Raw genomic sequence first — 22,851 nt, 5'->3', positions numbered from 1 at the left:
CTTCATTGACCAGTTTTTCGATTGACCTCCATTATATTGGATCCCTGCTTGATTTATGTCTTTCTCATATTGCTTAGAATATATGTAATATGTTCCTGATCTTATTGTTTTTCTCTCTCCTTCCCCATACAGATGTGTCTCAGTTTCCCCTTCACCATGTATTATCCTTTGTACCCTTGTGAGGTTTCGGCGCGGCTGTGTTCCTGATCCTAGTTTCCCCGTCTTGTTCCGCATCACCACTTCCCCACCTCCCTTCGTGTACCCTTCCCTTCAGGTATGTCTCATACAGTTATCCGTATGGATTTGTACTGTCTTCTATGCATTCTCTCTTTTCTTTCCTTTCTACCTTTCTCACTGCATATTCCTTTTTCTCCACTATTCCCCCTTCCTCTTTTCCTATTCCTTTTCCTTTCTCCCACCTTTCTCCTATTTTTCCTTATTCTTCCTTCTACTATTCTACTGGTTACCGTAATTTTTATTATGCTATTGCTTGCTTTATCTCTTGTACAGTATGTTCTTGCACCTTTCAATTTTGAACAGTTTATTATGTTGTGATTTTCAAAGTTATTTCATGGAATGTGAAAGGATTTAACCATCCTATTAAACGGCAGAAAGTACTCTCCCACCTCTCCTCTTATAATCCCGATATTGTTCTCATTCAAGAAAGCCATCTTTCAGATGTTGAATCCTTGAAACTTAAAAGACTGTGGGTTGGCAATGTTTTGTTTTCGCCGGCCTCCCATTAAAAGAATGGTGTTGCTATTTTAATTCACAAACGTCACAAATGTAAAGTACTTCTCGAAGACAAAGATGATGAGGGGCGTTGGATTCTAGTTAAGTTGCTTATTAATAATATCCCACTTACTTTGTTCAATGTTTATGGTCCTACAGGTTTTGATTCCTCTTTTTGGCCTGTAATTACTGCAAAATGTATCCAACATAAAGATGATTCCTTCCTTTTGGGCGGGGATTGTAATCAAATCGTTCACCCCTTTTTAGACCGCAAATCCTCTGTACGATTCACCCCCCACAAACCCCATAAACAGTTTCTCGATACTATCACACAGGTTCACTTTGTAGACTCATGGAGGCTCACACACCCAGACACTATAGATTTTTCTTTTTTCTCCCCACCACACGCCTCTTTTTCCCGTTTAGATTATATTTTTCTTTCTTCTTCCTTATCTCAAAATCTTATATCCTCGTCTAATGAACCTATTGTCATTTCTGATCATTCCCCTATTATCCCTGATTTTGATCTTTCTCCTCCACCTCCTAAATCTTCTCGTTGGCATTTTAACTCCTCCCTACTAACAGACCCTCTTTTTTCCTCCTCTTTTCGCTCTTTCACGTCTGAATTCTTCCAGCTTAACTCTGATCCTGATATCTCTCCCCATGTTCTTTGGGACTCTTTCAAGGCCACAGCCCGCGGATTTATTATTGATTTTGTTTCCAAAAAAAAGAAAAAGTTTCTCCAAAAGCGCAAATTTGCTCTTGCACATATCAAATCGCTTGAACACCAATTTTATACCTCCTCTCCAACTCAAATACCTTCTGAACTTCTTCAAGCTAAAATTGCATTTAACAAACTTACTACAGATTCGGCTTCCTCCTTTCTCCTTCGAGGTAGTGCACAATATTACGGGGGGCGCAACAAATCGGGCAAATTGCTTGCTAATTATCTGAAATCACGCAAAGAAAGAACTCTCATAGACTCTATCTATTCCCCTTCCAACTTCCTCTTACACACAGATAAAGACATTCTACAACAGTTCCAGTCCTTCTATGAGTCTTTATATTCTCCTGAGAATCCCCCTACCCCAGATCTCCTGCAATCATATTTTGAGGGTTTGCCTAAACCAGATGCTTCTACACTCAATTTCTCAGACATTGAGGCGGATTTTACCCTCTCTGAATTATCCACAGCGCTATCTTCTCTAACCAAGGGCAAGACCCCGGGGCCTGATGGCTTTCCCGTTGAATTTTACTTACACTTCTCTGATCTCCTCTTACCTAAACTTCTTTTTCTTTTTCAATCTTTTTGCTCCACAGGTTTGGCTCAAGGCTCCTTTCAGGATGCTACCATATGCCTCATACCTAAGGAAGGGCGTGACCCAAAATACTGTAAGAATTATCGCCCAATATCCCTAGTCAATGTGGACTATAAAATCTATGCAAAACTATTAGCCCTTCGTCTTGATCTTTTTATGCCTCATCTTATTGGGAAGGAACAATGTGGTTTTGTTAAGGGCCGCCTCACCTCCGACAACTCCAGACTCCTCCTCAATGTTCTCAACAAGGCTTCCTCTCTCTCTATCCCCCTCGCGGCTATCTCGGTTGATGCCGAAAAAGCCTTCGATCGAGTTGATTGGTCCTTTCTGATGGCTTCGCTGAAATGGCATGGCTTTGGTCCGAAATTTATCTCCTACGTTTCTTTGATATATTCTATGCCCAAAGCATCGGTCCTTGTTAATGGTCAACTTACCGCCCCCTTTACCCTTCAACGAGGTGTACGTCAGGGCTGTCCTCTTTCCCCTCTTCTTTTTATTTTAGCTCTTGAACCCTTCATTTCTTCTATTCGTAACAACCCTTCCATTTCTGGTTTCCCATATGGTGAGCATCAACTTAAGTTATCGGCTTATGCGGATGACATCCTTTTATTCATTTCAGATCCAAATACTTCTGTCCCAGCCCTAATGCATGAATTTGAGAGTTTTTCCCAGGCTTCAGGATATAAAATTAACTCGGATAAGACGGAGATTCTTCCTATAACTAAATTCTGCCTTCCACATTTCTTTGCTTCTACCGGTTTTGCCTGGAACAGTACGAAAATAAAATATCTTGGCGTCCTCTTCTCTAATTCTATCCTCTCTTCTATCCGACTTAACATGACTGCAGTCATTTCTAGAATTGATTCGCTTCTCTCTTCCTGGAATCCTTTATACCTTTCCTGGTGGGGTCGTCTTGACTCGATTAAAATGATGATTGCTCCGATTTTAATCTATTTACTCTCCATGCTCCCTGTACATATTCCAGCTCTCTACTTCCGTTGCATTGACTCTCTTTTATCCAAATTCCTTTGGAAGCAGAAGAAAGCTCGTATATCTCTCTCAGCTCTTCGTAAATCTAAATTAAATGGGGGGATTAATTTTCCAAACTTCCGTCTTTATCACAAGTCCTTCTCTCTTCGCCAGGCCTCACGCTGGTTATCGCAAGATGTGACCCCTTTTCCCCTTTTGCCCCTTTATGGTTATTGGTTGAACGTGAGTTACTCCTTCCTTATTCCTTTCAGGATACGCTACGCTTTACTACCAAAGCTCCTTGTCTCAATCCTCCATTATTCAAACATACCTCCTCTCTTTTGCGACCCTTGCTTTCCACAGCCTCTCTCTCCCGTGAATCCTTTTTAACGTCACCCATTTGGTATAACTCATCCATTCTCATACGGAATAGACCTATTGCCTGGACTTCGTGGAGATCAAAAGGTATTATATGGGTTCATCATCTTTTTGACGGTTCGTCTCCTCGTTCCTTTCCCCAATTTCAGGCCCAGTTTCATTGTCCTGCGTCGTTTGCAAAGAAATATTGCATTCTCATGGACACCGTTCTTGATCGATACTACTCTTTATCCTCGGATGAACTATCCACCTCCCTTTCCTCCTTACTCACCATTCTCTCTACTATTCCTAAGGCTTCTCTTATTTATCGATACTTCTCAGCTCCTGACCCTGATCATCCCAAGTCAAAATTGGAACTCTCTTGGGAAAAAGACTTAAACTGCTCGTGGCCGACATCCCTTTGGGACAAACTTTGGGCGAAATCCTTGAAGACTTCTAGCACTGCATCTCTCACTCAATCCTTATTCTTCTTCTATCACAGACTCTATCTCTCTCCTCTTTCTCTTTCTCGTTTTCTTTCTTCTTCTACAACCAACTGTTGGACCTGTGATGCTCCCAATGCTGATCTTTATCATCTTTTCTTTCTATGTCCTTCTGTCCGTTGTTTTTGGTTTCAAGTGTGGTCCCGCATCTCTCAAATCTTTCATCTCTCTATTTCCTTCTCTACCTCTTTGGTTTTTCTAGGTAGCCTTTCAGAAGATTTAGACCCCCCCCACATTCATGTGGTCTTTTTGACCTTTTTTAGCACTTGCACTCCAACATATCGCCTCCAATTGGAAATCCTTGAACAACCTCTCCATAACCTCCTGGTGGAATTTACTATGTCATTCTCATAGATTGAATGTTGCCTATGCATCCTCCTGCAAACCCTCTCGAAATGTTGAACTCTACTGGTTACCTCTCACCTTATACTTAGATCATTCCACCAAAAAGACTTATACTTCATTGACCCCTGACAATTTTAAACCCCCTTGAACGTTTGTACTTCTGCTTGTAAGTTTATGCTTCAGTTTTCACTATTGAAAGTTTCTCTTTTCCTTTGTTTATTCATATCTTAATAATGTTTTTTAACTCGTGCATTTATTAGTCACTCGTGCATTTACTGTTCTATTTGCCATCACCTAATTTGCTTCTCTTATATTGTAGCCTTAACTGTATTATACATTGTTCTATTTTCCCTTCCCCTCCCCTCCTTTCCCTCCCTTAAAAATCTTAAAATGCTTTGTTCCCTCATTGTGCCATCAGCTGACTTAATTTTATTCTCCTATGATTGCCCTTTCTCATTTTATTCTGCTGTTGTCACCTTATTGTATTGCTAATTCTTTATTTCAATAAAGCTTTCAAACTAAAAAAAAAAAAAAAAAAAGAGTTGGAGTTGTGCGACCTACGGGTCAATACACACCAATGTTGGAGTAAATATTTTCCCATAATTTCATTCAGCGAGGAGGTGACACTTAAAGAATAGTCATTGACCTACAAGGGGCAGTGTTTTATGAAAGCTGAGACTATACTTAAAAACAACAGCTGAACATTTACAGTAGAGGAATATTAAATGAAGCAAAATCTTATGCTACTGAAACTTTGCGTAATCACAAACACTAACAATTCACAACTAGCAGCCATGCCTACTGTTGAGCATGCAGATAAGCACAAGGCACAGGTTAATATCTTGTTGACATTTCCTTTTAAAATTCTTACCGTAGGAGTCTTGATCAACAGGGGGTCCAGCCTCTTGTCCTTGAAAGGAAATGGAAGCAATTAAGACATGTAGAACAAATATGTGTTGTCTTCAAAATACAACACTGCACAATTCTAAAATGTCAGTCATTAAGACCATTTCACCAAGGTCATCTGAAAAGCATTAGTACATGTGCAAAGCGGGATCATTTTATAGTTAAGAGCATATTCTCTTAGTAGTCAACATGGAGTACATTTATTTCTGATTAATGACACTGATTTACATTTAAATTGACCCATTGTCAGTGGTTGCCATGCTTGGGAACAGAAAGGAAGAATGTATAATGCTATTTAAATATGGATGCTGGATTAGTGAAGGGTGTTTTTTTTTGGGGTCCAAAATAGAATCCCTTCAGTGTCTACGGTCTCACTTACTAGGCACTGCTAACAAACCATGGGCTACTCCCATTTTTCCTTTTTTGGCACTTGGAACATCTCGAGTAAATCCCCTGCGTTTGCCAGCCCAGTAGTTGTAAAGGACACCACCAACAAGGCAGGATGAGGAATGAAGGTTGGTTGGAGAATATCTGCAAAGAATGTATTGAGGGGAGAGTGGATCTGCCTCTGTGTGCAAAACGTGCAAAAAGTAGACTGATGCTAAACTGAGGAAGATTATAAAAAGAGGAAAGAAGCAGGTATGGTGAATGTAAAATCAAAAAGTTGACATTGCCACAAACACAAAGTTGATGAACTGAAATAATGAAAACACCATCATGAAAATCCATTCAATATAAAACAATATAGCTATGGAGCGGTGAAAAATTCATTCTTTATAACCTTTATCCATCATATGTGAACCCATGTGTTGGTGTGTGGATAAACACTGTTAGACATGGGGGTCTCTAGTTGGCAATCGTTTGCACCTTTGTACAGGTAGGGACCCTTCTTCCTAGTCTGGATAAGGGGGATACACTCCTGAAATACCCCAGCTCACTCCCTTGGTAGCGTGGCACGAGCAGGCAGGCTATCTCAGAGGCACTGTGTAAAGCATTTTCACATAACCAACAGTAATACAATGAAAACACTACAAAAGGACACCACACCAGTTTAGGAAAATATCAAATATTTTTATATATTAAAAACAAGACCAAAATGATAGAAATCCACCATACAGTACTTAAATATATGCACTTTTCAAGAATGACCTTAGAATTAAGCATGGGCGAATTTTGCGAATCTCGCGTTTGCGAATTTTGCGGATTTGCGAACTCGCAATCCGCAAAATCCGCGAATTCCCGCGAATTTGCGGATTTTTTTTTTTTTGTGTTCGCCCGTGTTTCTGCCAGTTCGCGAGGGTTTTTACAATTTCGCAATTTGCGAACCTACCTGTCGGGTCGCAAGTTTTGCGAACTTGTTGTTTCTACGTGTCCAGCCTGTTTGGGACACTCTTCTTCATCACTGCCACTCTCTGTCACCACTGCCACTCTCTGACTACTCATGCCACCCTCTGGCCCACCCATGCCACCCTCTGTTTCATCACCACACCCTCTGGTCGTCCAGTGTACATTATTTTCGGCAAAGCAAAGCACACCTTCCCTGCCTCAAGTGACCTGAATTAATTTGGGGCTGATTAATGTGTCACAGAATATTTTTTTAGCTGGCACCTGCTTCCTTAGTGCGCCCTGATTAGTGATCTTTTGCACTTGCTAAGTGCTTTCATTGTTGCAAAATTAGTTACAACACCTGCCCTGCCCCAACTGACAATAATGAATTAGGGGCTGATTAATGGATTTTAACTTCCAGCCTGGCTCCTGCTTGTCTCCCTTAGCTGTAATTCAGGACCTTTGTGGCATATGTGTAACTATTCTGAGGTTCAGAGCAGGGTCACATAATAGTTGCAACTGGCAACTGAACTCTGGAGGGGCCCCTCAGGAAGCACTACAGGAAATGGCTACTAATGATGAGCCTGAACTTTTGAACCTGGTAAGTAGTTTCAGTTTTGCTAAGATCGTATTTCTGCAATTTAGCACTTATTCGCGGGGCGCGAAGTTGTACTGGGAAGCCGCGAACTCACGCGAACAGTGCGAGCAAAATCCGCTGCTCGCGGATTTGCGGATTTTGCGGGAGATTCGCAAATCTCGCGGATTGCGAATTTCCCGAAAATCCGCAAAATCCGCGAGCGAAACGGATTTTCCACCCATGCTTACTTAGAATGCAGTTTCTTGAAGTCGGGAGCTCCGTCCGGTGCTACTGCAGTGCTGAGAACAACAGAATCGAACAGTTCCGTCTGACTGCGTCGATTGGAGTGTCGGCAGATTTGTAAACAGTACCTTTTTGTTGCAGCCAATTATGATGGTGTGGGCCAGTCGTGGCAACGGTTGTGATGCAAAACATAGCAGTGCGGCATGTGGTGCCCTCAAGTCGCAATGAAGGCAACTGCTCGGGGAGACCAGGGTTGCAGTGCGTAGTAAAGGCGGTGCTCATTGCGATGCTGGGAGATCACGTGCAGGCGGCAGCGCCGGTTGCAGGGTGCTGGCGTCAGTCTGTCCGGAAGGCTGTGTGAGACGAGGCTGTGCTTCATGAGACTTACGAGCGGTGCCCCCAAGCCACGGTGCAGTCATGGGTGTTGAAGTCAGCGGGCAGTGACGGCGTCAGTGAGACCAGCACTGCAAAGTGATGCGAGGCAGTGCAGAATGTGGTGCCCACAGGTCACGGTGTGAGCAGCAGCTCGGTTGCTGCAGTCGTCATCGTCAGTGAGACCAGGGTTGTGGTAAGAGATGCAACAGGGCCCTCTGCAGTGTCTTCAGGGCCACGGTTCCAGAGGCGGTACCCTGAGGTCAGTGAAGTCTTTGCGGTCCCTGAGACTTCAGAACAGGAGGCACGCTCTACTTAACGCCCTTGGAGATACTCAGCACAAGTAAAGAAAGTTCAGTCCAGTCCTTTCATTGCCTAAGGCAGAACCAGTAACTGCAGGCCAACCTAACAAAGCACAACACAGCAAAGGGGTAGTACACCTCCTAGCTGTTCTTCCAGCTCTTCTTCTTGGCAGGTTCCTTTATTCCAGCGAGTTCTCAATTTCTAGCGTTTGGGCCCCAATAGTTATACTGCATTTCTCTTTGTTCTCCTGGGCAGAGAGTGTCTGTGCCCAGCTCAAACCAGTTCTGTCTTCTCTGGCCAGGCTTCCTGGCAGGAGGTGGAGACAGCACTGTCCAAGGCAGACCAGGCCCATTCAGGTGCAAGGAAATCTCCTCCCACTACTCTAAATGCAGCCTAGGTCTATTCATCCCAGCCCTGACTCATCCAGGATAGACAAAACACACATCAACCCCCGCTCCCCCAGTGGATGTCTGAAGAGAATACACATCTCCAGCCCCTGTTACTCAAAATCCAGACAGTCAATCCACAAACCCAGCAGAGGCGCGCAGGTTGGCTAAGCAAGACAATACCTACTTTTTAAAAGTGGTATTTTCAAACCCAGAACACAAAAATCATATTTACTAAAAGAGACATTTTTACATTCTGAGTTTAGGCATACTAAACCTTATCTCCCTATCGTGTCCCAATGGGAAGATATGCTTATAAAATGTTATAAGTAAACTCCAATTCCATCCTATGGGACATATATCCTTTTCCATAGTGAAAAACGAAACACACTGTAATTCACTACCAGGGCATGTCTCACACACCAGTACATGTCCTACCTTTAATATATATGGCACCCTGCCCACAGGGGTACTTTGGGCCTACCTTAGGGGTATCTTATATGTATGTATGTATTGGCATACTTATATAGCGCTATGCCTGTCACCCAACGGGCATCCTGGCTCTTAGACTTTGATCATCCATACAAGATGTTATCAGCTACTGTCCCACTTACTCTGCTCTGGGAAAGAGGTGAGTTTTTAAGGCTTTCTTGAAGGAAGTAATATCTCCCGTAGTTCTCAACCCCAGCGGCAAGTAGTTCCACAGTCTTGCTGCAGTAAACCTAAAGGATCGGCCTCCCATCCGGGATCTCAGAATCTTGGGAACTGATACCAAGCCGGCTGAGGCCGAACGGAGAGATCTAGAAGGAGTATACCAGGAGAACAAGTCTTGCAATGGTGCCGGTCCCTGGCCATGAAGGGCCCTAAACACCAAGCAGAGGCTTTAAAATCAATCCGTTGAGAGACTGGCAACCAAAGGAGATCCTTTAGTGCCTTTACAGATGAATCAGAGCGACGATCCAAAAGAGCCAATTTAGCAGCAAGGTTCTGCACTTGTTGCAATTTCCCCACCAGAGTCGCTGGTGCCCCCAGAAGTAGTACGTTGCAGTAATCGAGTCTACTCAAGACAATGCTCCGCACAACCTCTGGCCTAGCCTGCGCGGGGTAAGAAAAGGGAAGATTAGGGCCTGGCAAGTGGGTTCACTTACCAGGTTGACAGGGCAGTTATAAACTGCACGCAGACACTGCAGGGGCAGGTCTGAAAACGCTTTACATGACTGCTTGTGTGGGTGGCACAACCAGTGATGCACTTTGATTTGCAGGCCCTGGCACCCTCTGTACACTTTACTAGGGACTTACTAGTAAATCAAATATGCCAATCATGGAAACACCATTCCATAACACATTTTACAATAGGAGCCCTTGCACTTTAACACTGAACAGCAGTGAAAAAGTTCACAGAGACACTAAACCAGCAAATACAGAGTCACAACTGGGAGAAACACATATAAAGAAGCTGCACTTTATGTGATTGAAGTATAATCATTTAGCTTATAGTACATGTACGTTAACCAAATGTGCATTTTTAACTTTGGCCTAACTGCAAGTAGGCCTCAGCTGCTCAAAGCCTTTCACTGATAAACAATGCTGATTTCAAAATGTGTTGTCACATTTTCCTTTCCATTTCAAGAGCAAGATAACCTATCCTAGTGAGAAGAGCAGCTCATTGTTTTGCTTGTCGGTATGTTAGAGCAGACAGGATTATTTGGAAGAAGTTGAGGTTTACACCATGAATGGGGATGGGAAAGATCCTCTTGTACCATGCAGTCTGAACTGATGATACATCCAAGGCTGTGCAGCTGTGTTGTTCTTTGTTTGATGATGGGATTGAGGGGAGTTTACTTATTCCAAGGTGATGGCACAACCTGATTTGCCCCATATCTGTGGATTTACAGGAAAGAAGTTCTGGGAGAGGGAAAGAAAAGTTTTATTTGTGTGTCTTTTAGAATAGGTGTGAGGAGATCAGGGAAGACCTTTCTCTAACACTGCTATGATTTTACATTCCCCATTCTTGAGTTGAACTCTTTAAGTCTTATGCCTCTTACTTACCCTGAACCCTGATTGGTTTCACTTCAGACTGATGCCTTCTGCTCAGAATTCCCCCTTGTCATCTTTGGATGCTTTATTTAGTTTAGGGATGTTCCATTATGGGAATGATACTTTCTATGCTTCACATCTTATACTCTTTAATGATTGATGTTACCATCTTCATGATCTTACTCTGTTGGATTGATTGACTTCATGGAATTTTATGCTTAATCTGATAAGTGACTAATTGAATGAATAAAGACTCTGACCTTGACTAACCTGTTAATAAACCTTCATGCTTTGGAAACTATCCTCTTGGTCGAATGGGTTTCATGTAATTGGACTATTTGTACTGATGTTAGCTCCCAAATACACTTCTAGCTGATATCTAAAGGTCCATATAACCAGTAGCACAGTCTGTTTGATGACTACACCAGAGACCAAAGGTTTAGAACATTGGGTTGGATCAGTTGGTAATCACATGAAAATAATGCAATCGGAAATTAATTTGCAGGATTTTTCCAACTAGTACCCTATGATGTGCCCTTTTGTGATCTCACCAAAGCAGACTAAGTATACTGCAGTTTTACTAAGTGTTTTGGGGTTTATTAGCTATTAGCATAAAAACAGAACATTTGAACAATCAAACAAATTATTCATGTGACACTACAGGAGACGTTAAGTGTTGCTGTAAGTTAAAACCATGGTTATATGATATATTTAAAATTATTAAAATCGCATTCCGACAAAAGATTTTGTTATCTTATATTTTTGGAATAAAAACTATTTTATGGTAAGCAAAACAATTAGTTATGTAAACAACAGGTTTCTAAACAAAAATGTGTGCACACAGGGAACTGATATTAAATGCACTCTACTATGAAAATGGCAGGGAGCTTTAGCGGGCCCTGCAGCAAATAACGTGAACAGCATCCACGGATGAGTGTGTAATAGTTCATTTCTGCCCATCGCATGGGGGTAGTGGGGTTTTTTAATTGTGTGTTTGAAAATACCACTTTTAGAAAGTAGCTAATTTCTTGTTCAACCTTCCTGTGTGCCTCTGCCTGTTTGTGGATTGACTGTCTGGCTTTGGAGTGACAGGGGTTGGGGAGATGCAGTGGCAACAGGAGTCTGGATGAGTCAGCACTAGGCTGAATAGGCCTGATCTGCATTTAGAGTGGTAGGAGGAGTAGCACCTGTACCTGAATAGGGCTGTGCCTGCCTTCCACAATGCTGGCTGCGCCCCCTTGTGGTGTGCCTGGGTCCAAGGCCCACACTTACAAAAGATGTTGTTGTGCACTGGCAGAGTGCCCAAGAACTGGTTTGAACTTGGGTCAGACTCCATTGCACAAAGAGAACAGAGACATTTTGGGGTATAAGTATTAGACCTAAAACCCCTGAACTTTAGATCATTCCTGGAATTCAAGAGGAACCTTTGCCAAGGAGAAGAGCTGGAGAGACTGAGGAGAAGTACTGCCCTTGCTGTGTCTTTGGGGTTGGCCTGCAGTTGCTGTTTCTGCCAAGGAAAGGAGAAGGACTTCGCTGTGTGCTGTGTCCGCTGCTTGAAGGAGATTTCCAAGGGCCTGAAGTGTGCTGGCCTCCTGTTAAGAAGTCTCAGGGACACAAAAGACTTACTGCATATCTACTGGACTCTGCCATCTGTGAGTCCTACCCTTGCCTGAGGTGCCTCCTTCCAGTTATAGGACCTCAGAGATGGGTTTTGCAGCTAATCTCTGCAAGAACCGGCGTGAAGCATTGCAAAGCTGTGCAAAGTCTCTCGTAACTGACCCCTACAATAACAAAGCCTCGCTGAGTCTCGCCGCACAGCCCCCAGCACCCACGCCAGACGGCGTGAAGCCTCGCAAAGCGACGCATCACCTCCTGTGTGTCACTCATCGTACTTGTGCACCACGTTTTCCACGCATCACTCGCAGACCAGAACTGTCTTGGATTTTCACACCTCATTCCCCCTACAGTCCGGATTCAACGCATCACTTCTCCTGTGTGCAGCAGAGCTGTTGCCTTGCCTCCCCAAGACTCAGGAACTGACGCGTCCCTGTGTTTTCCAATGCTTCCTTTCTCTGCAGCTGTTTGGCCTTGTGAATTTTGACGCATCTTCAGGTACTTTGTGTAAAAGTCACACATCCAAAGTTTTCTATGGTACAAGTTCTTGAAGCCTTTTGAAAGTCATATTTTTAACTGTGTAAGTGGTATTTTTGTCATTTTGGTCTTGTTTAGTTTAGATAAAGATACTTTATTTTCTAAACTGATGTGGTGTCCTTTTGTGGTGTTTTCACTGAGTTACTGTGAGTGTTGGTACACATTCTTTACACATTTGGGATAAGCCTGTCTGCTTGTTCCAGGCTACCAAGGGGGAGAGCAGGGGTTATGTAAAGTGCGTATCCCTCTTACCCTGAGTAGAAGCAAGGGTCCCTATTTGGACAAAGGTGCCTACATGTGCCAACTGGAGACCCACATGTCTAACAAACCCAAAACAAGAAGCCTCAAGAGTAAAGAGGTTTTAATTCCCTACCCTGCATAGAATAATCTTTGGCCACTGCAGGCTCAACAGTACACCTTTTACCGCAGCTGCGCCACACACATGGGACTATGATGGGTTTGCTTAGGGCATGGCAATCCACTACCCCCTACCGCATACTAAGGCCTTGGTGGACTGCTAAGGACATGTTAGTCCCCTAACCCACCTTGTTGAGGTTGTTATACAAATGCACCTGACACTTTATGCATAGTGGTCACCTTGCTTTGAATACGCCATGGATGGGTGTTTAAGGTGGGTGTGCCAATGTTCGATAATGCCCCACAACCTGATTATGATCTTGGGAACTACAATGATGGAGGACCACGGCCAAGCATCATGCACTTTATGGCTATTACCCGTGCAAGCCTCCTCAGAATCTATTAGGGAGAAGGTGTTTTTTATAATGAAATGTCCTGTTGGCTTTTATAACCAGATTATTTTATAACTGGCATTCAACCAAATCTCTATGTTGATATACAGATAAAGTGTTTTCTTTACAATGCATGAAAGGTGAAAGGTCCATTCAATGCAACATGGACAAACTAGTATCGCTTATGCAAAACCTTCGGGATCTTGCAGTGCCACCACAGCACAGACCTAAGTGTGGAATTCACTGTTGCAGCAGGCAGAAGTGATGTTTCAGGTGGCACTGAAACCACTCACAGACACCACCACTAGCTCAATGTTTCCTCCCTCCACCTATTTCCACATTCCACTCCATGATTCACTCCCTTACAGCTCACAGCTTGTCCACACAACACCCCCTTGCCCATCCATTGCCTTGTCACTGCATTGCAGTGGCAACAGATGCCTCCATTGGAGATAGAAACTAGAAGAGACAGAAAACATGCATGATTCCTCTCACAGCCCCCTTGGCAGGTGCTGCCATCTTTGCTCCACACGTTCACAAGCCGACAGACTGTAGTCAGGGATGTTTTTACAGATATGGTAGCAGCCCTGCAGCCTCGCCTCCAGGGAAGGCACTGGCCAACTCATTCACAATTGAGAGAAAAACAGCAGCCTCACAGCACCCCTGCTGAACTGAGTGACACCTGGCTTGCCCAGTACCCTAGGAGTAGAAACCAGTCAGCACTTGCCATTAGAGGTGTAATTGAAACTGCTCTGAGGCAGACCCAGAGTCCTCCTGTGATCTCATTCTCCACCCTGCAGCCATGTTCCTACAAGTTGCATGGAAGACCAGAATCCAATACCAAAGTTTCAATAGGCTGATTAGACAGACTCTGTATATATACTAACAACCCTACTATATCCTAATGAGGTGAACTTCTTTATTGAAAGTTCCAGTGTACTGTATAGCTTCAGCTGCAGAAAATGACCTTCTGATGCAGAGATCCATTTCTTGGCCAGGCCGGCCATGGAGCACTGCAATCATGCTCTATGCGCACACCACTGCCTTCTATAGGGTTCCAACTTCAGACGACTACTCTGCTACAACAGTCTCTGGGACCACACATAGCATCAGTAATTTAAAACCTCATTGTCAACTTTCTTGTGCCAGTGTACCATATGAAAGAGGTGTGGTGCCAGACTATTGTCTGACAAAAAAGTAATGTTCTAACAATCAAGTACAAAAATATCACCCCATTGGAGTATATGATAGAAAACCTACCACCTAAGGGGGCAACAGTATATTTATATCAGACAATAGTGCAGTATTTGACATACAATTTGTACGGAGCCACTATAATGGGCAGAGAATCACTTTTAAAAAGTCAATTGCACTGCTATCCCTTCCAGGTACTGCTTCCCTCAAAACCAATAGGTCAGGCTGTATTAAAATGAAAGTTCTGCTTCATAAACTGTCGATTTTGTCTGCGTGATGTGGGGAATCGTTAGTGGGCGAATGTGAAAATTAAAGAAACAGGTAAGTTTATCGATGGACAAGTGAGTGCATGCGTGAATTAAGGGTCAAGCAATTGGGTGCATGCATTCCCTGAAAGAACGAGTACAGCGATGGGTGAGAGAGTGTATGAATGCATGAGACTTGGTAAACATTGACTAAGACACTGGGAGGCATGGGGACTTTTGAACTTTGGGAGACACAAGAGAGAGGTACAGGTGGGCATGCATGCATGCACGCACACACACTCAGTGGGGACAGACATGAGGATAGGAAGACATGGACACTGGCGAACCCATAAGTAGACCGGTGGACAAAGTAGTAAACTGGAGAAACATGGGCAAGCATTTGATGACTCAGACAGTAGGAGACAACCAGACTGAAACCCAGGGAAGACACAACTTAGGGAGACAAACGTCGCTAGACACTGATGAGACTTGGACATAGGAAGACCATAAAGGCAGCCCGACACAGGATAACAACACCAAAGGAAGACATGGTAGTGTCATAGCACGAAATCAGGCAATAAAGACTTGGGTAAAGAGACTCAATCGTATACTATAATGTATACATTCAATGGTATACTGGGGAGACACAGGCAAACAGAGATGAAGACATCCAAGGATAATGATGAGACACGGGAATGAGGAGAGACAGATACTAGGCAATAGCAGGGGAAGATGCTGTGGAGACACAGGATAACATTGTGGATGGGGCACTAGAAAACATGTGTATTGAGGCCTGGCTGTTCCCATAAGTAAGGACACAGACATGGGGCCACTGGTGACATGGAGAGTTTTCAAGGTAGACAATGGGCACAACACTATGAGCAGACAAGGGAAGACGCAGGTGAAGCACAGGAAGAAACTACAGAGACATTAGAATCTTCATGGTCAACATTCTAAGCTAAATATGGATTCAGAATTACCAATGTGGCCGTAGTATAGGTTAGTAAGTTTCCTGTAACTTGGGGTATTGATGGAAAATTCATAACAAAGAAACCCATGGGTCTAACGTAGAGGATATCAAGGGACCTCAAAACAAAGCTAACCTGCCTACCTAGGTGCCTAGAAAGCCAAAAAAACAAAGTAGTCAAATTATCAGAGTAGAAAACAAGTCACAGAACACAGGACCAGCAGGGAAGGTGAGTGAAACCCAAAGGTGTCTCTTGGATTCCCATCAAACTCTTGTGATGATCAATATTATCACTTGGTTATCCAACAGGGAGGCTGTGTCTCTAGATCATTGAGACCAAGTACCCTTCCCATAGGCGGAGTTGGGTTCCAACCCTCAGTCAATCCTAAGCCATGTGATCAAGATGGGGATCAGACTAAGTGCAGTGCAAACAAATTATAATAAGTGGTGAATTAAAATAGGATACAGGGTTAAAAAAGGGGGAATTTTATTAAGCTTGCCCTTTTCCTAATTAAAAACAAGAACAGTTGCAAAAAACGCGGTTTGAAACAAATAACCGCTTCGGGGCCAACATGTTTCAGCCTACAGGGATAGTGGTCTCATGCTTTCTTCAGGGCCTCTGTTCTACAAAACTTTTAATGCTACTGCAAGTGCTATCATGAGCAAACCTATAACAAACTTAATTTATTAAGGATATATGTAACCGGAACTTGGTTCCTTTTCCTCCGTCAAATGGTGTGTTTTTCATCTAGAATAAACATAACAAACAACATATGTTGGACACTGTGTTCTGCGTGTTCTGAATTGAGCGCATTACTCTGAATGCATAAAAAATTGCAAATCACATACAAATTATTATTCACTCACCCAGATAGACCGGGGACTGGACCTCACCTCTCCTGGACCAGGCTCAGGGATATATGAGTCCCGCTCTGTGGAGGTAAGGAATTATGAGCCCAATATAAGCAGACGGAGTCTATTCACTTACTTTCCGTCTTATTAATAACTGCCCCCACATATGTGTTCCTACTTCCAAATATACCCATTCTCCTTGTTTATAGCACAAAAAATGCTCAACCCTCAATAGGACACCACAATGTCTACTGAGTCAAAGCAGGACTCCATTTTATGTCTTAAACAATCTTGTTCAAGAAAGTATCAAATATGAGGCTTTATAATTATAGAAGAGCTTGGATAACTCCAACAAAGCCCAAGAAAGTCCGTTATAACAAACAAAAACAACCCATACCTGTCCGTCGTTGCCTCTGGCGTATCCTGAGTCAGGGGGAGGCAACGAACGGTTCGGGGAGGGGTTATTTGTATTGAAAACGCCGATGTCTGTGGCCTGTTTGTGAATCGGCAGCCAATGTAAAGTGTCCATTGCTGCTGTGGCTGACGTCTTCCTATTCCATCTCAGCACCAGTCTTGCCCCTGCGTATTGCACCATTTGCAGCTTGTGGCCGACCGTCCTATTTGTCCCTGCATATAAACTGTTGTAGTAGTCAAGGCATGACATTATAAGTGCCACTGCAACCATTTTTCGTGCTGGGAGTGGTATTAGGTCAAAGAATTTTCTTAGCCCCCTAATCATGCCGAAACATGTTCCTGCTACGGCCACTGCTTGATGTTTAAAAGCCAGAGAAGAATCAAATCTGATCCCTAGATTTCTGATTGACAGTACAGTGTTTGGGGGGACGGTGGCGTCCTCCGGCCACCATAACGTGGGGCTGAACAAATTCTCTTTTCCATATGGCAAGATCTTGGTTTTCCCTGAGTTGCATTTCAGATGGTTCATGCTCATCCATTGGAACGCAGCTTTGAGGCAGTTTTTAAGCATTATTTCCGCCTCATTGGTGTCGTCATCCATCACCAGGATGAGCTGCGTATCATCCGCATACAAGATGGTGTTAATGTTGCAGGATGATATGAGAGCAATCAGGGGGGCCACATATACATTGAAAAGTGTTGGGCTCAGGCAGGAGCCCTGAGGTACTCCTGAGCTGAGCAGCTTTTCTTCTGACCTAAAATGACCTAAGGTAACCACTTGTCGCCTATTTGCTAGAAAGCTTTTTATCCAGCCCAAAACATTCCCAGCTATCCTGGCAGCGGCTAGACGGTCCACCAAGATGGTATGTGAGACTTTATCGAATGCCGCGGATAGGTCCAAAAGTACCAGGACCGCCTTCTTTCCCTGATCTATTGCAGCTCGTAGTGTTTCGGAGGTGAAAATCAGTGCTGACTCCATCGATTGTTGCGCCCTAAAGCCTGCTTGGTTAGGGTGCCAGATGTTATTGGCCTTCAGAAAAGCAGTGAGATGTTTATTCACGGATTTCTCTGTTAATATGCAGAGAAGCAGGGAGATAGGTCGTAGGTTGGTCAAGTAGTTTGACAACTGTCTCTGGAAATTTATTTCCGTTGTATTCTTCAGTATTGTGGTCACAAGGTATTGTAAGATGGGTGTCAATAGGTCATATTGACAGATAAACAAAAACTAAGGTAAAAACAGAAATGAAGGTTAACGTGAGTTTAGGTCTCCGTTCGAGCGCACTGTCCCATCAATCATTCGTACAAATATGTTCTCTACACTGTATTTCCGACGTCTTTTCCACACCCATGGACTAAAATGTCTTGATAATTGTCATTTTAAAAAGGCACATAAAGAAACACCATGTATGTTAAAAAAAGCACTGTCAACAGTTACTTTATGTTTTAATTCCTAAGTGGTTTCACTTTAGTTAATGGCTTTATAATAAAAACAGCAAGCAAGTCATGTTTTTTTGCAAGACTGCAACGCAATCTACTTCTGACATTTTGCTTTATGCTTTCTGGCTGCAGTCCAGGGTTTTCAGGTCCTGTTGGGACACCAGGCAAGCGTTTTTCTAAGCTGAATTATGGAGCACATCATTGCCTGTGTGAACATGTTCAGTACCAATCTGGGAGGCATGCAGGGCTGACCTAGAACAGTTAATAGTTTTGCTGTCTTTACTGCTGACAAAAGCCACCAACTCAGGAAACAAATAGCTCCTCTCTGTTCTGGAAGTAGAAGCATGAAAGCGTACTGTAATTACATTAAGTAAATAAATGATAATGGGCCATATGTATCAACATCCTCATTTGCGATTCTCAAATAGTGATTTTTTAGAAATCGCTATTTGAGAATTGCAAAAAGGGATGTATGTAAAAAAATCACAATTTTTTAGCGATTTCTTAATATTCCTTAATTGCGATTAGCAAATTGCGAAATCGCAATTAAGGAATACTTCCCCATTCATTTCTACGGGCCAGAGGCCCATACAAATGAATGGGAAGTTATTCTCAATTTGCGATTCGCATTTTGAGAATCGCAAATTGATAATGTCAAGGGTGTAAGGGTGTCATAAGGACACCCTGATGCACCCCTGAAATTTACATGTGTGCACATATGGTGCACATACATGCCCTGACGGCATGTATGTGCGCCACATGGCACCATTAAAATGGCAAATAGTGCATTTGTGAAAGAAATCGCAAACTACCACCAACTTGAAGTTGGTGGTAATTAGCGATTTCTTAAGGAGAAATCGCAAACCTTCAGTAGTTGCTGCATAGCATTTAAGGAATCGCAATTTGCGATTCCTTAAATTTGCATTATGATTATCCTCATACATACCGTTTTCTGAATTTTGATTCACAAACACTGCTTTTTTGCAATTCGCAGCGTTTGCGAATCAAAATTCGGTTGATACATATGGCCCAATGTTCTTTGTCAGAACCTCTTTCATAGGGACATCGAGCAAGCGAGAGCTACTTGGGCCCAGTTGTGAGGAGGGTGGCCTTTTACTCCCGATGTTCCGGGGAACAACATACCTAGGGTCATGAGTAACTGGGCCAAGCACTACTCTGTTTAGCACTTGTCTCTCAATGGTAGCACGGGTCGAGTAGTCAAAGTCTCATCAGTGGAAGCTAGGCATACACAGCCTCACAACTCAACTTACAAACTGTAGCAGCAATAAGATGATTTTCCAGTCAAATTATATCTTTTAGGAAACACAGGAGTATTTAATGTAAACACACAAAGCATGTATCACACACTAAATAATCAGCACAGCCCTCTTTTGATCAGCGTACTAGCGCTATCAAGGGCTTGAACCCCCATTCCCTTTGTGCCTTCTATTAGGGGGTGGCATTCGCCAATCAATAATGGAGGCCACTGCCAGATGGGCATGCGCTAGTCCCACGCACCCCAAAGTCTGCGCTTTGCCTTGAGAGTTTACTAGCGCCTCGGCCCTGTGCAGTCTTACCCAACCCATTGGCTGCCAGCGATCCCAGGGCACTCCTTTGCAAGTTCAAGAGTGCCCTCTCTGAGGGGCCGGGACCTCTTGCTCTCTTTTCCCAGTGATGCGCAGGGCCTCCTCAGTCCCAGGAGGTCCCTCGTCAGTGTTGGACGTCATCTTGTGGTTCCAGCAGCCATCAGTACGTGTTCTGTACAGTATGCTTGCACGAAAAAACAGTGCAATGATCCTGTCATCATGGTGGCCCCTCTGGGCACACAGGGGTGTGGACTTCGGCTCCCTTGTGGGTGACTGCCTTGCCATCACAGTGTCTCCCTCCTAGCCCCCAGGGTCACCTACAAAAGCGAACACACAAGTGACAGTCTTCAGGTTACAATGGCCCCTATTAGTACATGGGTGCGCACATGGGCGACGACCTGCAATTCACAGTGGTCCCCTCCTGGCACACAGCGTTACAGACTTAGGCACGCACATGGGCAATGGCCCCTCCTGGTAAATGGGGTAATGACTACAGTATGCACACCAGTGCAACTGCCCTATTTCCACAAGAGCAGGTGGATGACTCGCAGTCCTGCAATAGTCCCAACTGTACCCGGCGTCTGACACTTCGCCCACCGGCATCCACTCAGCAGAATAAATGCTAGGCCGCTCTCTCGCCAGGAACTCCTCCTCACAGGAGACTCTGATCATGGCAGGCAGGCAGGCAGAAGGCTGGTGCTTGAGACTCAGGGCAAGTGGTCTTTACTTCCTGGGTGATGACCCCTCACCCAGCAGGGAGACTGGCAGATCTTTTTTTTTTTTTTTTTGGAGTTCAAATCTGCTTTATTGTATAATTAAAGACGTGTCACACAGCTTGTCGTGCCCACAACCCGGAGGCCGGCAGCAAATAGGCGCAGAAGTGTACACAGCCTTAGTGTCGGCATCCCGGAGGCCCGACGGCATTTCATGGAAGAAATGAAGTGGGGTAGCGCCGCCGATGTGGTACGGCAGAAAAGGAGGAACAGCAGCAGAACAGTGTTTTTCATCGGAGAGAAAAGAGAGTTCTTCCCTCTCCGTTTCTGTTTTTTGAGGGTTTACAACATCTTAACAAAACATCCCAACAATGTAATAACGAAGAGGCAAGTCATGCTACATGGTGAATTAAGCAGCAGTGAGCATGTGTGGCATGCTATGTGTGCAGAGGTGTATATGTGAGTGTGTGCAAGTCCCAGTCGCCCCAGCAAGAGGGTCTCTATAAGCCAGAATCCAAGGTAGGTATGGAGTCCCAGAGGGTCAGCCTGCAGTGGGTGTCATGCCATAGGGGGGGGTAGGGCACATACGGTCCGCATGTAAGTAAGAGGGAGTAATGGCAATCTAAGGCTGGTTTCCGCCCACTACATTCCACAGAGATGGTGATTGCGGCAGTAATGGACACACTTAGAACTGGTGCCGACAATAATATCCCCCAAGCCCTTGTACTGTTAGATTTGTCGGCGGCTTTTGACACGGTCGATCATACCATCTTGATCGACCGTGTCAGCAACGCCGGCATCCGCGGCGTCGCCCTTGATTGGGTTCGATCCTTCTTGCAAGGCCGTTCCTAAGCAGTCCACCTCTCCACCTTCTCTGCCCCTTTCACCCCCTCACTTGTGGTGTTCCCCAGGGTTCAGCTCTTTCCCCTCTTCTCTTTAACCTATATATGCAACCACTCATGGCATCCCTTCGTCACTCCCCAGCTACTATATATAATTATGCTGACGATTTGCAATTGATTTTCCCTCTGGACACCTCACCCTCTTCCCGTCTTATCATCCAAACCACAATGTTACTCATTTCCGATTGGATGGCTCATAGCCAACTCAAGTTGAATCCGTCTAAAACGGAACTTGTTCTGGTGGGCGGCCCTACCAACCCTTGGGATGACAACTTTTGGCCCCCTTCCCTTGGCTCCCCCCCTCGCCCGGTCAGCACTGTGAAAAGCCTAGGAGTGATCATCTCTGAGGATCTATCCATGAAACCTCAGACTCAGCAGTAACATCATCCTGCTTTTTCCAGCTGCGCAGGATCCGCAAGATCTGTAGATTTCTAACCAGAGAGGCACTCATACTAGCTATATTGGCTTTGGTCATCTCCAGGGTTGACTTCGCTAACATTTTGTATGCGGGGATCCCTGCCTACCAGCTTCAGAAACTTCAGCTAATTCAGAACCAGGCTGCCCGCCTGGTGTTTCACCAACCCAAACACCAGCATGTTTCCCCCCTCCTGAGGAGCCTTCATTGGCTCCCGGTGGCTAAACGGTGCTCTTTCAAACTCGGTTGCACCTTATTTAAATCCCTTCACAATCACGTCCCTGAGTTCATTTCTTCTAAACTCAAGCGATACCTCCCATCTCGCAATCTTCGATCCTCTGCTGACAATCTTCTTTGCATTCCATTGAACCGCCGCAAAAAACACGGCGGCCTTCGTTTCTCTTTTTTAGGCTCCACCTTCTGGAATGCCCTCCCTTCTTCCTTTCGCCATTGTCCCACCTACGAACTGTTCCGAAAAACCTTGAAAACTTACCTCTTTAAGTTGGCCTTTGAGTAACACTTCCTGCCCCGGTTCGTCATGTCTGTTATGAGTGCCAAGAAACCGTCTCGGTGTACGTGCGCGGTACAAATTTTTTTTAACATAACATAAGGTAGTATAGCCATGGTGTGGGCTTTGCGTGGGGTCTGGGGGAGGGGGGGGGGTCAACAAGTGTACAGTGTTCGGAATTGGGGGGTACTCCCCCTGGAAAGCACAAGGAGGAGGCATGCACGCTGAAAGAGGATCCCCAGCCAGGTCCAGTATTGGAGCAGTGTACTAATCTATGATGGGTTGGTCACCTGCCGGGTTCGTGTCTTCAGAGCGCGTAAGTAGGTACCGCACCAGTGGATCC

At 44.4% G+C, this 22,851-nt stretch overlaps 1 protein-coding gene across 1 annotated transcript in view; it reads right to left on the bottom strand.

The window, feature by feature from the left end:
* RPH3A (rabphilin 3A) overlaps positions 1-22,851 on the bottom strand; it is a 726,349-nt gene that overhangs the window by 356,136 nt on the left and 347,362 nt on the right. Inside the window, exon 6 of the mRNA XM_086943083.1 lies at positions 5,097-5,135. Within this exon, the coding sequence (XP_086799209.1) occupies positions 5,097-5,135 (39 nt within the window). The remainder of the gene's footprint in view (positions 1-5,096; positions 5,136-22,851) is intronic.

Source organism: Lissotriton vulgaris, chromosome 11 (assembly GCF_964263255.1).
Source record: "Lissotriton vulgaris chromosome 11, aLisVul1.2, whole genome shotgun sequence".
NCBI classification, from domain to species: domain Eukaryota; kingdom Metazoa; phylum Chordata; class Amphibia; order Caudata; family Salamandridae; genus Lissotriton; species Lissotriton vulgaris.
The sequence above is the reverse complement of the archived record's forward strand: the minus strand, read 5'-3'. Positions and strand labels throughout refer to the sequence as shown.